Genomic DNA, 18,491 nt, shown 5'->3' on the forward strand with positions numbered 1-18,491 from the left:
ACACAGGCAAAATGGGCTGAATGGCCTTTTCTTCACGCTGTATGGTCTTACAATGTTACATACCAGCTGAGCGAGGCATTCCAGTGGCCAGAATATGAGGGCCATATATTCATTCTCAAATTCAAACAGATCTAATTAGAGATAATTTCACAAATATAGGCATTGTACTTGGTGAGTACTTAAAATCTAAATTCAGGACTTCCTAGGTGACAAGGAGGTGGAGGTCACATATTAGGCAGCTCCTGTTAGAGTCTCTGGTTTTTGGACTTTTACGCCTGGTCTCGGGGTAGTTTGAGCTCGTGTGGGAAGTCATAAGGAGTTTGGAGAATGTCGAAGTCCCAGAAGAAAGGTCCTAGAAAAAAGGGGCAAGCGAAGGTCCATTGGCGAGTGTTGCTACGTCTTGCAGGAAGAAAGATGGCGGGGGCTGGGTCGTTGAGAGGGGCCGCTCCCCTCACGGTTGAAACACTAACCGAGGTGATGTTGGTGGAGTTTGAAAGACTGTTTGCCAAACATTTGGCAAAACTTTGGAGGGAGATGATGGCTTCACCTAAAGAGTGGTTGGAGAAGGTGATTGCCTCGATAAAGGTCGGTCGAGGTGAGGGAGTAAGGAGAGAAGTTGAAGGGTGTGGAGGAGACATTGTCACAACATAGCGACCAGTTCACCTCGATGGGTGAGGAGCTGCAGAGGTTGGTAGAGGTCAACAAAGGTTTTAGAGCCAAGTTGGAGACATGGAGAACAGGAGGAGAAGGCAGAATTTGAGCGTCATGGGTCTGCCCAAGGAGGATGAGTTGAATAGGGCATATCGGTTGCTCAGGTTGAAGCTGAAAGAGAATGAGCCACTAAGGGCGGTTATAGTCTGCTTTCACAGCTATCATGTGAAGGAGAAGACTTTGAGCTGGGCAAAGCAGAGACGAGAGTGAAGTGGGAAAGCGTTGGTATACACATATACCAAGATCTGACAGCAGAACTGGCGAGAAGGCAGACGGCCTTTGGGAGGGTGAAGGCAGCATTGTACGGCAGTGGATTGAGTTTCGGAGTGGTCTACCCAGCTAAGCTGAGAGTGACTCACAACTCAAAGGACTTTTACTTTGAGATTGTGGATGTGGCAGAGGTGTTCGTTAAGGTTGAAGAACTGAGACTGAGATGGGAGTTGGGATTTGGACTTGACTGGTGGGGACAGGGAATGTTTTTCTTATTGAGTGTTTTCTACTTGGACTGCGGTTTTGTTTTGTCTCTGAAATGTGAGGAGTGTATTTATACGTGTTCTTGTTTCTCCCTTATGGGTGCGGTTCCATTTTGTGTCTTTGTTTGATGGAGGTGGGCTACGGGCACATAGGGCCAGGGGAGGAAGGGGACTCTGGCACAGGTCACTGCACTAGCAAACAAAGGTTGGCTAGTGAACAGGAGTGTGGTGGGGTGGGGAGGGGGGGGGGGGGGGGGGGGGGGGGGGCGCTGTGGTCGTTGGAGCCTGGTTGAGCGGGTTTCGATGGACCTGAGAGGTGAGAATGATGAAGGGAGGGGATCGATACTGGGTGAGGTGTTTGGAAGAGGAAGAAGTGAATGGGGGAATTCTGGGAGAGGAGAGGGGGGGGGGGGGGCAACGGTAATAAAAGGATGGGACAGGTCTGGCCAGATGGACGGAGCCGAGAGTAATGGTGATGGTAGGTAGGAGGGGTGGTTGGGGGGGAGGGAAGAATGGTGAGGGAGCCCTGGTCATATTAGAGACATGGAACCTGTGGAGGTTCGGGGGACTGGTGAAGAGAGCGCGGGTTTTGCGCATTTGAAGAATTTAAAAGCCAATGTGGCTTTTAAGGCTTGGGTGAGCCAGGTGTTTCATTCAGGGTTTGATAGTAGGGCACCGGGGGGGGGATTTTGGTCGGTAAGCGGGTGAGATTCCAGACGGAGAAGGCGGACCGGTGGGCAAATACGAGACCGTTATGGGTATGTTGGAGGGCAGACTGGTGGCATTGGCAAGCTGGTGCCCCCAATTAGGATGATGCGGGGTTCATGAAGAGAATGCTGGCTGCCATTCTGAATCTGAATACCCATGAGTTGATAGTGGGAGGGGATTGGAACACAGTGCTGTAGCCAAGGGGAGGACAGGTCCCAGCGCTCACTGACCCCGTCGGGGGTGCCCGGGGGTTGGGGGGGTTGGTAGGGCTCAGGAGGGAGACGGGTTTGGGGTTGACCCGGGGAGAATTTTCCACCAGAGGGACCGGGAGTATTTGTTTTTCTCCCCGGTGCACAAGGTGTTCTTGAGGATTGACCTTTTTGTGGTGAGGAAGGAGCTGTTGGCCAGAGTTGAGAGGACGGATTGTTTGGCAAATTATGATCTCAGATCACACACGGCATTGGATGGATGTGATGTTGGAGAAGGGGCAGCCCAGAAGCAGGGGCGGAGGATGGCTGTGGGGTTATTGATGGATTGGAGTTTCTGTGACAAGATAGGGAAGGTGATTGAGGAGAATGTAGGGTTTTCATTGCATGTAGGAGGTCTGGCCCTAAGTGGTTTGGGAGATTCTGAAGGTGGTGGTGAGGGGGGAGGTGATCCAGTTTAAGGCCAAGGTGGATAGGGAGGAGAGGGAGGAACGGCGATGGGTGGTAGAAGAGATTTTGGAGGTGGATGGGAGGTACGTGGGGTCCTGGATCCAGGCCTGCTGGCAAAGAGAAAGGAGTTGGAGGTGAGGTTCGACCTATTAAGAACATAAGAACTAGGAGCAGGAGTAGGCCGTCTGGCCCCTCGAGAGTGCTCCGCCATTCAATGAGATCATGGCTGATCTTTTGTGGACTCAGCTCCACTTTCCGGCCCGAACACCATACCCTTAATCCCTTTATTCTTCAAAAAACTATCTATCTTTATCTTAAAAACATTTAATGAAGGAGCCTCAACTGCTTCACTGGGCAAGGAATTCCATAGATTCACAACCTTTTGGGTGAAGAAGTTCCTTCTAAACTCAGTCCTAAATCTACTTCCCCTCATTTTGAGGCTATGCCCCCTAGTTCTGCTTTCACCCGCCAATGGAAACAGCCTGCCCGCATCTATTCTATCTATTCCCTTTATAATTTTATATGTTTCTATAAGATCCCCCCTCATCCTTCTAAATTCCAATGAGTACAGTCCTAGTCTACTCAACCTCTCCTCGTAATCCAACCCTTTCAACTCTGGGATTAACCGAGCGAATCTCCTCGGCACACCCTCCAGTGCCAGTACATCCTTTTTCAGGTAAAGAGACCAAAACTGAACACAATACTCCAGGTGTGGCCTCACTAACACTTTATACAATTGCAGCATAATCTCCCTAGTCTTAAACTCCATCCCTCTAGCAATGAAGGACAAAATTCCATTTGCCTTCTTAATCACCTGTTGTAAACCAACCTTTTGCAACTCATGCAGTTGCACACCCAAGTCTCTCTGTACGGCAGCATGTTTTAATATTTTATCATTTAAAAAATAATAGCATGGTGGTTAGCATCAATGCTTCACAGCTCCAGGGTCCCAGGTTCGATTCCCGGCTGGGTCACTGTCTGTGTGGAGTCTGCACGTCCTCCCCGTGTGTGCGTGGGTTTCCTCCGGGTGCTCCGGTTTCCTCCCACAGTCCAAAGATGTGCGGGTTAGGTGGATTGGCCATGCTAAATTGCCCGTAGTGTAACGGGGATTGTTGGGTTACGGGTATACGGGTTACGTGGGTTTAAGTAGGGTGATCATTGCTCGGCACAACATCGAGGGCCGAAGGGCCTGTTCTGTGCTGTACTGTTCTATGTTCTATGTTCTATGTAATCCCTTTTGCTGTTATTCCTATCAAAATGGATAACCTCACATTTATCAACATTGTATTCCATCTGCCAGACCCTAGCCCATTCACTTAACCTATCCAAATCCCTCTGCAGACTTCCGGTATCCTCTGCACTTTTTGCTTTACCATTCATCTTACTGTCGACTGCAAACTTGGACACATTGCACTTGGTCCCCAACTCCAAATCATCGATATAAATTGTGAACAATTGTGGGCCCAACACTGATCCCTGAGGGACACCACTAGCTACTGATTGCCAACCAGAGAAACACCCATTAATCCCCACTCTTTGCTTTCTATTAATTAACCAATCCTCTATCCATGCTACTACTTTACCCTTAATGCCATGCATCTTTATCTTATGCATCAACATTTTGTGTGGCACCTCGTCAAAGGCTTTCTGGAAATCCAGATATACCACATCCATTGGCTCCCCGTTATCTACCGCACTGGTAATGTCCTCAAAAAATTCCACTAAATTAGTTAGGCACAACCTGCCCTTTATGAACCCATGCTGCGTCTGCCCAATGGGACAAATTCCATCCAGATGCCTCGCTATTTCTTCCTTGATGATAGATTCCAGCATCTTCCCTACTACCGAAGTTAAGCTCACTGGCCTATAATTATCTGCTTTCTGCCTATCTCCTTTTTTAAGCAGTGGTGTCACGTTTGCCAATTTCCAATCCTCCGGGACCACCCCAGAGTCTAGTGAATTTTGGTAAATTATCATTAGTGCATCTGCAATTTCCCTAGCCGCCTCTTTTAGCACTCTGGGATGCATTCCATCAGGGCCAGGAGACTTGTCTACCTTTAGCCCCATTAGCTTGCCCATCACTACCGCCTTAGTGATAGCAATCATCTCAAGGTCCTCACCTGTCATAGCCTCATTTCTATCAGTCACTGGCATGTTATTTGTGTCTTCCACTGTAAAGACCGACCCAAAAACCTGTTCAGTTCCTCAGCCATTTCCTCATCTCCCATTATTAAATATTGTCCATGGGGAAAGCGGTGCGCCAGCCGAGAAGGGTGAGGTGGGCTGTCTGTGAGTATGAGGAGAAGGCAGGGTGAATGTTGGCAGGTCAGGTTGCAGCATGGACCATTGGGTGTCCTTGCATGCGGATGGCTGTGAGTACGAGGAGAAGGCAGGGCGAATGTTGGCAGGTCAGGTTGCAGCATGGACCATTGGCTGTCCGTGCATGTGGATGGCTGTGAGTACGGGGAGAAGGCAGGGTGAATGTTGGCAGGTCAGGTTGCAGCATGGACCATTGGCTGTCCTTGCATGCGGATGGCTGTGAGTACGGGGAGAAAGCAGGGCCAATGTTGGCAGGTCAGGTTGCGGCATGGACCATTGGGTGTCCTTGCATGCGGATGGCTGTGAGTACGGGGAGAAGGCAGGGTGAATGTTGGCAGGTCAGGTTGCAGCATGGACCATTGGGTGTCCGTGCATGTGGATGTCTGTGAGTACGGGGAGAAGGTAGGGCGAATGTTGGCAGGTCAGGTTGCGGCATGGACCATTGGCTGTCCGTGCATGTGGATGTCTGTGAGTACGGGGAGAAGGCAGGGTGAATGTTGGCAGGTCAGGTTGCGGCATGGACCATTGGCTGTCCGTGCATGTGGATGGCTGTGAGTACGGGGAGAAGGCAGGGTGAATGTTGGCAGGTCAGGTTGCGGCATGGACCATTGGCTGTCCGTGCATGTGGATGGCTGTGAGTACGGGGAGAAGGCAGGGTGAATGTTGGCAGGTCAGGTTGCGGCATGGACCATTGGGTGCCCTTGCATGCGGATGGCTGTGAGTACGGGGAGAAGGCAGGGCCAATGTTGGCATGTCAGGTTGCGGCATGGACCATTGGCTGTCCTTGCATGCGGATGGCTGTGAGTATGAGGAGAAGGCAGGGTGAATGTTGACAGGTCAGGTTGCGGCATGGACCATTGGCTGTCCTTGCATGCGGATGGCTTGAGTTATATTTTGGAGCCGAGTTTGCTTCAGAGATTTGGGATGTTTTTAGGGTATAAACTAAATTTGGGGAACAGTGACTACTTTATGGTCTTCTCTCCGGGGGTCTACAATATTTGGGGTTTGTTCATTTTGCAATTTGGAGAGTTGGTTACCATTGACTGCTGAGGGAGGGGCAGGGGGGAGGGAGGGGGGAGGTAGGGGGTGTGGGAGGCTTAATGTGGTGGGGGGGGGTGGTTCTTTGTGTTTGTTACAAATTGTAAAATGTTGAAAATTTGTAATAAAAACACTTTTAAAGGCAAATCTAAATTAATCGATCTCAAGCTCGTTAGTAAATTTCAGGGGAAGTCTTAGCAAACAGAGAAATAACAACAAATAGAATATTCTATTTGTTTCAACAATACCTTATATAGGTAGAGTGCCTTTAACATAATGAAACACCCCAAGGTGCTCCACAATCACATTATAAAATAAAAAGTGCCAATTATTGGATAAGGTGATCAAAGCTTGGTCAAAGAGGAAGATTTTAAGGAGGGTTTTAGAGTAGAGGCGGAGAAGGGAGGGAGTTCTCTACTTTGGAGCCGAGCTAACCAAAAACATGGCCACTGTTAGTGCAACAATTCTGATTGGGTGAGAGGTCAGAATTAAAGCAGCGCAGTTGTGAGGCTGCAGGCTATTACAGAAATAGGGATCGCAAGCCACGTTGGGATTTAAAAACGAGGATGTGAATTTTTAAATCAGTATATTGCTTGAACCTTCATGTTTTAAATCCAAAATCTGCAATATTTACAGAGAATCTGGAATTTGATTAACACAAATGATCCCTACACTTCAAAATAAATCAACTAAATTTCCCCCATCCCCACAGGAAGATCTTTGTTCACCAAATGGTGTCTTTTCATCATCCCTTGCTTACTTACTGGAAAGAAGTAGTTCAAAATAGCTTCGGGGCAGCTGCAGCGCATTTACCTTCACCTACTTTAACACTAAGATGTTTTATTCACGTCAATGATGAGCTGTGGAACAGGCAATGATGAGCTGTGAACTGACCTCCTTGCTGGCAGCATCCTGGTGTCACATCTGAGGGGTCCAACACAAAATGCCTGCCCCTACTCATTCCTGTAGCCAACAACAAGGTCCTTTAACAGACCAACAAAAGAAATGTAAAATTATGGCTCAATGCACTCTTCCATGGGTTTCGTCTCAGCTTATTCTCAGACTCTACTGCAGCACAATATCGGACTGATACAAGACTTGAAAAGTGTTGGCATGTTACTGAAAAACAGACTAATCTGGCTGTTCTGGAGCAAGAGTAGAGAACTAAAATCAATGAAACAACAAAGATGAAAAGATAAGGGGGGTGTATTACAATAAAGTTCATACCTGTATGAGCTGTTGCTTAAGTTTTTGCATTTCTGAAATGTTGAGCTCACTGAACAGATCAGAGACTAGAGCTGGGTTGTCGGTTTTTCTGGTACTTGATGTTCGATAATCGGCATTGAGTTTTACCAAAGAGCCATGGATGTGTCCATTCACTTTGTCATCATTATTCGGCTCATTGGCATCCTCCGCGAATTTTAGCCCATCAACTGCGATGTTTATGTGGTTGTTGTACATGCTGTCACTCATGTTGATATACTGCGAGAGCTCCTTGCGCAAGTTGTTCTTCTGTTCACGCTCATTCTTTAATGTCTCCAGAGCTTCCTCCAACTGATGCTCAGCAATCTCCTTTAACCGGATAGCATCTTCCAGCTGACTGTTAAGCAGCACCGTCTCCTCTTCCAAACGCTTAATCTCATGTTTGAGGCCTTCATATTCTACCTGATTAGACAGCATACAAAACAAAATTTAGTCTTTGCGAATATAACTTAATTTTGCCATTAATCCACATTGTTCTTTATGGAAACTTTAATCTTTAAACAGATAAAGGCACTCAGATATTCACATGATGCTGTTGAAACTGATGAAGTTTCCACAACACACAAGGCATCGTGCCTACATGTATCTGATACCACCGGACAGGCTGAAACTAAGCTGGTTATCAAACCAGGATCATCGGCTTAATTGTCAGAATGCTGACGAGCCCATCAGCCATAAGACCACGTGTTAAGCTGGCCCTGGTTCACCAGGGGCAGGTGTACAGTTCAGTTCACAGAGTATTGAGCATTCCATGCAAGTGTGCATGTAGTTTAAAGTTTTGTTAGTAGCAGTGAAGGCGATGCTGGAGCCCAATGGCATTGGTGGAAGTTCCCTCCATTGTCTGTTTCAACCTGTGATGTGCAAGCACAAGAAATTCAGGTTTTACATTGATTTTCAGGAGGTCCAGAAGTACTTTTTTCCTAACTCTACTGTTCAGTAGCACGTGACTTAAGGTTGCTAACAAGGAATATCTGCACCAGACCAACTGCGTAGGAGGAAGATTTGTAACAGTGATGGAAGCCAGTAAATTATACCACCTGAAATTGCTTTATTTTCAAGGTTTGAAAGCGTTGTTACTGGTAACTTTGTAAAGGTCAACATATCTATAAGCGCTCCATTTCTGGAATTAAAATTATAGAGCTGCAGATGGAGTCTGACTAACCAGTTACACATTGTTTGATGCTCTTGCCTTCCACCAATGCAACCCAGGACGTAAAGCTTGCAATGAGTTTATGGTTTTATAGATTTATCATGAAGAACCTTTTAATTCCTTTCCTGAACCTTTGCATAATCTGCACACTTGGCCAACTTCCTTCCTACAACCAAGACTTGAATGCAAAATATCTGTAGATTATATCTTAAAACTAACTCCTGGGGGAGGGTCATCCCAAAACCTCCAGCCTGAAAAGCTCCTATTTTCCTGTTTACACCCCACCCTAAATTAATTATCTGCCCAACGGTTTGAATTGCCTCCTAATCCACGACTCCTTATCTTTGGCCTCACTTCTAGCTGTGGAGCCTTTGGAGAAGTTTTCAAAAATTTAAACTGCAACTTCCCTACCTATCACATCAATAATGGCTTCAAATCACTCGCACAACAGGCTAATTAAAGTGGACCTGTCTTTTCTCTCCATGCTAAAAATCCCACTTATCCATCTGATCTCTCAAAATTGTTCCATGGTGTTGCCTACCACAGATGTTAAAATTCTGGGGATGTTGTTTCCAGATCCTATCTACTGTAAAACAACCTACAGCTCTGTAGACCTCTTTCCAATCCTTAGAAAGTGCTCTTGCATTTAATGAATTTAGTATAATGTCCGATAAACCTTTACTAATGGCAATCCCCTTCGCCTTTACAATTGAGCATACAAACTCACTAAACAAGGCATTTTTGTTATTTTTAAGAGTATCTGTTTTTTTCCTCCCACAACCATATCCATTTATTTTGAAACTGGGAAGATAGACTAGACCTGACACAACTGAAAAGAGGGAAGACAATTTAGGGTCGGGAGTTTTCTCTTCAGAGTTCTTCTACCCAAAACAATGTCTTGTCTTCTCGCTTTTCAGACACTGACAGAACTGTTGGGCAATTTCAGCATCTTCCGATTGCATTTTAGAAGGTGGCAAAGCTTGGTGAATGAGTGTTTTCAGGACAGAAGAGGAGAAAACTATAGCTGGAAGGGGAAAGGAATAAAAATTCAAATTTAATGGATTCATTTTGGTGAAGTATTACCATCATTCTTGATTAAATACATCTCAAAAATTGATTTATTTCCCACAGTGTGTGACATTCACTGAAACAGAGGCCACTTCTGCTTTTCAATAAAAAAAAACAAATTAGCTTCCTTTCATCCAGGTTTTATTTTGTTTAATTCTTTGGGAAATAAACTACAATAATGAATTGGCGTATGTACTGAACGTCATAGGATTGCAAGACTGGGAACCAAATTGTGTGACACGCCCAGCCTCAGCCGGCGGAGCACTGGTCCTCCTATCGTGCTGCACTTGACAATCTCACCAGGAGATCCCACTTAGATAAAGTTACCCAATCTGAAATAGTCATGCAGAAGACAAAAACATACAGCCTGCTCCATGGTCACAGGAAATGATCGTTTTCAGAAACCTGTTGCTGCTTCTGGGCACATGAACACAACCAGCCAATAAATCAAAACATTCATTCATTACAAAAAAAAATAACTTGAGACAATGATTACGTGAATAACATTAAAAAATTATGAAGTTTTCTTTTACCCCCCCCCCAAGGAGAAATGTCAGCTACCTTTACTTTGCAGTACAAAAAAGACAAGTGAAGCAGATGATTAGCAGACTAATTGACAGTTTAGGGTTACCTCAGGAGAGTCCTGATGCAGAAGGAGCTGCAGAATTCACAGCATTTTCCAACATCTGCTGTACGCCTACGTGGACCCGACTCTTTCACTTCTTAAGAGAAAACTCATTATTTTTCCAAGAGTGAGAAAAATGGGAGTAACCCTGAATACATTAACCTTCAGAGTACAGAATTTTCTGTTTCGTTTTTTAATAGGTCAATTTGCTTTAAAGCTACTTTTTCAAAAATGAAGCAGAGCAGCCTATGGAGGAACAACCATTCCATCAGCAGCAACCTCTAAACATAGAACATAGAACATAGAACAGTACAGCACAGAACAGGCCCTTTGGCCCTCAATGTTGTGCCGAGCCATGATCACCCTACTCAAACCCACGTATCCACCCTATACCCGTAACCCAACAACCCCCCCCTTAACCTTACTTTTATTAGGACACTACGGGCAATTTAGCATGGCCAATCCACCTAACCCGCACATCTTTGGACTGTGGGAGGAAACCGGAGCACCCGGAGGAAACCCACGCACACAGGGGGAGGACGTGCAGACTCCACACAGACAGTGACCCAGCCGGGAATCGAACCTGGGACCCTGGAGCTGTGAAGCATTTATGCTAACCACCATGCTACCCTGCTGCCCCAAACAACAGAGTACATTTACAGTCGAAGATTTCTCTCCCTATTCACTGTCAAAGGGGGCAAAAGAGAAGGAATGTTGGGAAGGAGAGGGAAGGAGGGAGGGACAGTCACAGCCAAGATAGCAGGAATTTTGCCAGGAGGAGGTGGTGTCGCAGGCCATAAGCTCAATGAAAGGGGCAGCAAGACCGTGGAATCCAGCAGAGCGTGTCAACTAGCGAAGCTGTGTGGGTGATATGACATTGTGAACAATCACCAGATCAATCAAATGTTATATCAGAATTATTGTTCATATAAATATTTGTTTTCAAAAAATATTATTGGCCTAGCAGAAGGAGGAACATAAGGACACACTGTATAGTCACACTGCACTGGTGTTTGGGATCTAATAAGTATTGCTACCAAGTGAAAGATTTTAATCTGGATAGGAACTTTTCCATCAAGTAATGAATGCGAATAAGGGGCATAGCCAAGTGGATATATATCTTGCTCTTACTCTATTATAATTATGTATTCATAATGATTAGGATGGTTGTGGGTTGATCAAGATTTTTTTTTTAAAGGTGCATTGATATTTCTTGTTTTGAATTTTATAGATTTTAACCCAACCATAACCTGGCACCTTTCAACACTAATTTAGTCATATTTTATGATGGACTGGGATTTGGGGGGGTGGGGGGAGGGGGGGGGGGGGGGGGGGTGAGAGAGAGAAATGAGGTACAAATGGTGCCCTCAAGTACAGGAAACATCCTGAACCCTGCACTTATTTTGCCCTGCATTTCCCAAGTATCTATTTTTAAAGAAAATTTATAAGTATTTCTGAATCTTTAAAGAATAAAAAGATGTTGGTGCATTGTTTTCATTTAAATTAGTTGAACGCTTTCCATTGCATTGCACTATTACTGTATCACCACGTTGTCACTGAGGAACAGTAGAGATGCTGCAAAAACACTGGTGTTGCACTTGCAATGCTGGATTACACCAAATGTTGACTGGTTCCTCCTGGAAGGTGAATTGGTGGGATACTCCAATGAACTGCCCCATGGAGTGGGGAGATCAGTATATATACATCTAGCTCCAGGTTAGGCAGGGGGGAAAGAAAAGGTGGGTGGGCTACTCCAGACCATTCTAACGTAATTTATGTTACAGCTACCTAGTAGCAGGTGGCCTCCATCTCCTCTTGGCTGGTGATAGGCTCTGGTCACTGCTACTTAAAAGAGAGAAGGAGGAATTAATTCTCCCAACCATTTTAAAAAAGCATGGTGGGCTTAAAAAAAAAACTTTCGCAGGAAGTGTAAAATGTACAATATTTATTTGGTCCCTGTATAAACCCCTTTCCTGATTCCCACTTCCATTAAAGGTAATTACAAATGGAAATAAGGAGAAGTGGCAGCCAAACCAATAGCGTGTTTTAAAGTCAAAATTAACAACCACTCCCAGCTCCTTGGAAGTTTGAGTGCAGGTAGATAAAGCCTTAAAATAGTTAAAATCTTGGGTTTATAAGGACAGTGGGATTAGAAACGCAAGTGAAACGTTCCATTGGCCTCTTTAAAAGGAGACTGTGAATCTGATTTCAGCACTCTGGAGAGGTCACTGCTGCATGTGATCTTTTGCTGAATGTTCCATTTCTGGATCTACCTGTACCTTTTCACCAGACTTCACCCTATGAATAATTTACATCTCAATCATCATCCATCAGCCTCAAGTGATGGGCAAGCCCCCTCCCATAGCAACATAAGAGAAGCACATTGCATAATCTAACAATAGCCTTCTGTTCTAGTAATATCACTCACACTTTTTCCAATGGAGAGATAGAGTGCAATGACCTGCATCAGAAGAGATGTAATTAGGAATTCAAAAAGAGAAGATGCATATTTCATACACAATAAAAAAAAGGAAAGGTAACAAGACCACAAATACATTTAAGGAGGATGACAGCACATCACACAGCGATGCTATTCGCTCTACACAGTTTGCATTTCCCAGTTCTATACTGTGGCAATATATATAGCATTAAGACTGATTCTTTGGCTGAAACCATCGCTTCTCAATCACCCAATTTATGTAAGCTGTTGGGTAACATGGTCCAACAATAACAGGGTAGAGCAGTTGTTCACTATTTTTTCACCAAGATCAGGCAATTTGTCCAAAACTGAATCATAAATTGACGATTCAAATTTAATTAACAAATGGTTCTTGGAATTTACACAGAGTTAATAAACTATCAAGATGGATAGAATACAGGTATCAGAGTCACAAGATAAAAGCAAATTACTGCGGATGCTGGAATCTGAAACCAAAGGGAAAATGCTGGAAAATCTCAGCAGGTCTGGCAGCATCTATGGGCAGAGAAAAGAGCTAATGTTTTGACAGCATTGACAAAAGGCCATCTGGACTCGAAACATTAGCTCTTTTCTCTCCCTACAGATGCTGCCAGACCTGCTGAGATTTTCCAGCATTTTCTCCTTGGTATCAGAGTCACAATGTTTACTTGGGGTTTTTTAATGAATTAAATACATATTCTGAGTAACCTTTGAAAGCAAAAAAACCCAGCAGACATCGAAACAATGAAGTGTAAAATGGGGTTGAACAATGACTTGTCCAATTTATCGACAAGATTTGGCATAATCAATAGAAAAATTGACAGTCGGTTTCATGTCAGTTAGGGAAATGGATGAGGTTAGATACACGATAGATAAAGTACTAGCAGCATCAGATGATATAAAAGTTGTGCAATGAAATGGGCACTGGTCAAAAGGTTTCCTCTGATTTCTGTTTTGCCAAATCAGCTGTACAGGAAAGGTGAAAATTAAGAATGTCCTGTATCTGCAAATGATCATTACCAACATGTCCATTTACAAAGTATTCCACATTTTTGCCACCTTCTTCTATTTCATGTTTATTTCCTCTTCATCTATACAGGTTCCTCTCATGCTATGCCCAGTGCTTATCAATAGGACTAGTAGATAGGCAGTGTCACATGCCCTCACCCTCTCTCCCCCACTTGCCCCCCCCCCCCCCCCCCCCCCCCCCCCCCCCCCCCCCCCTCCAACCATTACTGGGTGGTCAGCAAGAGTATCCTTGTTGACTCACTTGACGTTGTGTCACATTTTCCCAGACAAGAGGGGAAATACAATCGGTGCCAGCTTCAACCACGGAAATGAGGCTGAGATTAGGAAGTTGTGTGTGGACGTGCTGTTTAACATTTCACTGCGAAGTTCATTCATAAACAAACCACTGTGCCCCATCAATGCCACCTCAGTTTAAAGGAATTTATCAAGTCCAATTTTACAATACATGAGTGTACACAGTAATCCAATTGACTCTGTCTCAACAATCCCAATGTTGAAAATGAACATTATTTACTACAAGTAGTAAGGCTGCAGAGAAACTGACAGTAAATAGGAGAACTTGTCATTGAGTGTTTGGTGCTGAAATTAGTCTTCAGCAATGGTGCCAAATGGATGATGGCATATAGCACCCTGCCTGATTGACTGTAATGGAAAGGAAAATGTGTGCAATTTAAAATTAATCTGTTCATCCACTACTACCTGTTCTGGAGTACCGTCAAAAATTGATTTTGTCCCCTTTATTCTTCAAAAGCGTATAATTTTCCGCCGTTCCCACCATCGATCTCCTCACTTAAGGTGTAATTTCTTACAAAAGCTTATTTTCTAGATTTCACTCTTACCGGCAACTCGGAAGTATTAAGAAGTATTCAGGGTGAGTAGAGCCTTTGATAGTCCCAACTTTCATGTGCCAGGCACACCCTACGGTAGCAAAGTTGTGATTTTAAATGTAATTAGATGTGGAATGGCTGATGTGTATCTTACTCATTCAGAATAGACTTGACTAAAATCAACATCTTCTGCGCCATTTCTTACTCAATTACAAACATACCCTTACAAGCTATTACTCCAACTATAACTTCCCATTTCCTCCAAAGTTCTTGAAGATGCTATCTGCCAGATCTTTCCTGCAACTCTCTACTTTAATCCCTCCAATCAGTTATTAACCACTCTAAAAATGCTAAAACCAAAGCCATGAATAGTTTCTCTGTGACTATGATGGTAACATGATCAGTTACACCATTTTCTAATCGCCTCTCATCATCTATCCAACTCATACGGCATCTATAAAACCCCAGTCAAAGCATGTTTTTTTTTTAAATATCATTTTTATTGGAATTTTTTACAGAAAATATAAAACATAACGACAAACCATGAAATGCAACAAAATAACCCATAATAACCGTACCACCCCCAGACCGTATCGACGCATGTATCCCATCCCCCACCCCCCCAACCCCAATGAACAACAAAAGGACTTCAAAATAAATTTAAATTAAATAAACAAACATAGTCATCGCCCGCCCCACCTCTTTTCCCTCCCCCCCCCTTTCCCTCCCCCTTCCCCCCCCTCCATCCCCCCCTTTCCCTCCCCCCTTCCCCCCCTCCCCCCCCCCCCCCCCCCGGGTTGCTGCTGCTACTGTCCCCGTACCCTATCGTTGAGCCAGAAAGTCGAGAAAAGGTTGCCACCGCCTAAAGAACCCTTGTACCGACCCTCTCAGGGTGAATTTGACCTTCTCTAGCTTAATAAAACCCGCCATGTCATTGATCCAGGTCTCCACGCTTGGGGGCCTCGCATCCTTCCATTGTAGCAAAATCCTTCGCCGGGCTACTAGGGACGCAAAGGCCAGCACACCGGCCTCTTTCGCCTCCTGCACTCCCGGCTCCACCCCAACCCCAAAAATCGCGAGTCCCCATCCTGGCTTAACCCTGGATCCCACCACCCTCGACACTGTCCTTGCCACCCCCTTCCAGAACTCCTCCAGCGCCGGGCATGCCCAGAACATATGGGCATGGTTAAGTCAAAGCATGTTTAACAACCCCATACACTTACCTTTAAAGTACCATCTTTGGCGTATTCCTCTTCCACAGCCACATGCTAACCCTTGGCAACACCAACTGCACCCATGGATTCAGTTTCCACTTTTATGTTGATATAACCTCAGGTCTACCTCTCTGCCACCATTACTGCTGTCATGTCAGATTGCTTGTCCAACACCCATTCTTGAGGAGCTCTATTTTCTTTCAATTAAATATTGGACAGAATGTAGCCATCATCTTTGCACCATGCCACAAACTCTCTACATTGACCATGAAACTCCATCCCCCTGTACAGTTCACAGTATCCCCTCTCCAGACTGTACAGTATCCCCTCTCCAGACTGTACAGTATACGCCACTCCAGACTGTACAGTATTCCCTCACCAGAACATACAGTATTCCCTCTCCATCTCCAGACTGTATAGTATCCCCTCTCCAGACTGTACAGTATTCCCTCTCCAGACTGTACAGTAACCCCTCTCCAGACTGTACAGTATTCCCTCTCCAGACTGTACAGTATTCCCTCTCCAGACTGTACAGTATGCGCCTCTCCAGACTGTACAGTATTCCCTCTCCAGACTGTACAGTATCCCCTCTCCAGACTGTACAATATTCCCTCTCCAGACTGTACACTATTCCCTCTCCAGACTGTACAGTATCCCCTCTCCAGACTGTACGGTATTCCCCCCTCCAGACTGTACAGTATCCCCTCTCCAGACTGTACAGTATCCCCTTTCCAGACTGTACAGTATCCCCTCTCCAGACTGTACAGAATCCTCTCTCCAGGCTGTACAGTCTCCCCCTCTCCAGACCGGACAGTATCCCCTTTCCAGACTGTACAGTAACCCCTCTCCAGACTGTACAGTATCCCCTCTCCAGACTGTACAGTATCCCTCTCCAGACTGTACAGTATCCCCTTTCCATACTATACAGTATCCCCCTTTCCAGACTGTACAGTATCCCCTTTACAGACTGTACAGTATCCCCTTTCCATAGTGTACAGTATCCCCTCTCCAGACTGTACAGTATCCCCTCTCCAGACTGTACAGTATCCCCCTTTCCAGACTGTACAGTCTCCCCTTTCCAGACTGTACAGTCTCCCCTTTCCAGACTGTAGAGTATCACCACTCCAGACTGTACAGTATCACCTCTCCAGACTGTACAGTATCCCCTCTCCAGACTGTACAGTCTCCCCTTTCCAGACTGTACAGTATCCCCTTTCCAGACTGTACAGTATCCCCTCTCCAGACTGTACAGTATCCCCTTTCCAGACGGTACAGTATCCCCTTTCCAGACTGTACAGTATCCCCTTTCCAGACTGTACAGTATCCCCTCTCCAGACTGTACAGTATCCCCTTTCCAGACTGTACAATATTCCTTCTCCAGACTGTACAGTATCCCCTCTACAGACTGTACAGTATCCCCTCTACAGACTGTACAGTATCCCCTCTCCAGACTGTACAGTATCCCCTTTCCAGACTGTACAATATTCCTTCTCCAGACTGTACAGTATCCCCTCTACAGACTGTACAGTATCCCCTCTCCAGGCTGTACAGTATCCCCATTCCAGACTGTACAGTATCCCCTCTCCAGACTGTACAGTATCCCCTTTCCAGACTGTACAGTATCCCCTCTCCAGACTGTACAGTATCCCCTCTCCATCTGTACAGTATCCCCTCTCCAGACTGTACAGTCTCCCCCTCTCCAGACTGTACAGTATCCCCTCTCCAGACTGTACAGTATCCCCTCTCCAGACTGTACAGTCTCCCCCTCTCCAGACTGTACAGTATCCCCTCTCCAGACTGTACAGTCTCCCCCTCTCCAGACTGTACAGTATCCCCCTCTCCAGACTGGACAGTATCCCCTCTCCAGACTGGACAGTATCCTCTCTCCAGACTGTACAGTATCCCCCTCTCCAGACGGTACAGTATCCCCCTCTCTAGACGGAACAGTACACCCTCTCCAGACTGTACAGTATCCTCTCTCCAGACTGTACAGTATCCCCTCTCCAGACTGTACAGTATCCCCCTCTCCAGACGGTACAGTATCCCCCTCTCTAGACGGTACAGTACCCCCTCTCCAGACTGTACAGTATCCCCTCTCCAGACGGTACAGTACCCACTCTCCAGACTGTACAGTATCCCCTTTCCAGACTACGGTATCCCCTCTCCAGACTGTACGGTATCCCCTCTCCAGACTGTACCGTATTCCCTCTCCAGACTGTACAGTATCCCCTTTCCAGACTGTACAGTATCCCCTCTCCAGACTGTACAGTATCCCCTCTCCAGACTGTACAGTACCCCCTTTCCAAACTGTACAGTATCCTCTCTCCAGACTGTACAGTCTCCCCTCTCCAGACTGTACAGTATCCCCTCTCCAGACTGTACAGTATCCCCTCTCCAGACTGTACAGTATCCCCTCTCCAGATTGTAGTCTCCCCCTCTCCAGACTGTACAGTCTCCCCCTCTCCAGACTGTACAGTATCCCCTCTCCAGACTGTACAGTATCCCCTCTCCAGACGGTACAGTATCCCCCTTTCCAGACTGTACAGTACCCCCTCTCCAGACTGTACAGTATCCCCTCTTCAGACTGTACAGTCTCTCCCTCTCCAGACTGTACAGTATCCCCTTTCCAGAGTGTACAGTATCCCCTTTCCATACTGTACAGTATCCCCTCTCCAGACTGTACAGTCTCCCCTTTCCAGACTGTACAGTATTCCCTCTCCAGACTGTAGTCTCTCCCTCTCCAGACTGTACAGTATCCCCTTTCCAGACTGTACAGTATCTCCTCTCCAGGCTGTACAGTCTCTCCCTCTCCAGACTGTACAGTATCCCCTTTCCAGACTGTACAGTATCCCCCTCTCCAGACTGTACAGTATCCCCTCTCCAGACTGTACAGTCTCCCCCTTTCCAGACTGTACAGTATCCCCTCTCCAGACTGTACAGTATCACCCTTTC

General features: G+C 45.7%; 1 protein-coding gene across 6 annotated transcripts in view; it reads right to left on the minus strand.

Annotated features, from left to right (window-relative positions):
* Nucleotides 1-18,491, minus strand: part of bicd1a (bicaudal D homolog 1a) — a 284,259-nt gene that overhangs the window by 72,451 nt on the left and 193,317 nt on the right. For all 6 annotated transcript variants that reach the window (XM_038780014.1, XM_038780008.1, XM_038780010.1 and 3 more), the window contains one exon: nucleotides 7,133-7,570. In XM_038780014.1, the coding sequence (XP_038635942.1) occupies nucleotides 7,133-7,570 (438 nt within the window). The remainder of the gene's footprint in view (nucleotides 1-7,132; nucleotides 7,571-18,491) is intronic.

Source organism: Scyliorhinus canicula, chromosome 20 (genome assembly GCF_902713615.1).
Source record: "Scyliorhinus canicula chromosome 20, sScyCan1.1, whole genome shotgun sequence".
NCBI classification, from domain to species: Eukaryota; Metazoa; Chordata; class Chondrichthyes; order Carcharhiniformes; family Scyliorhinidae; genus Scyliorhinus; species Scyliorhinus canicula.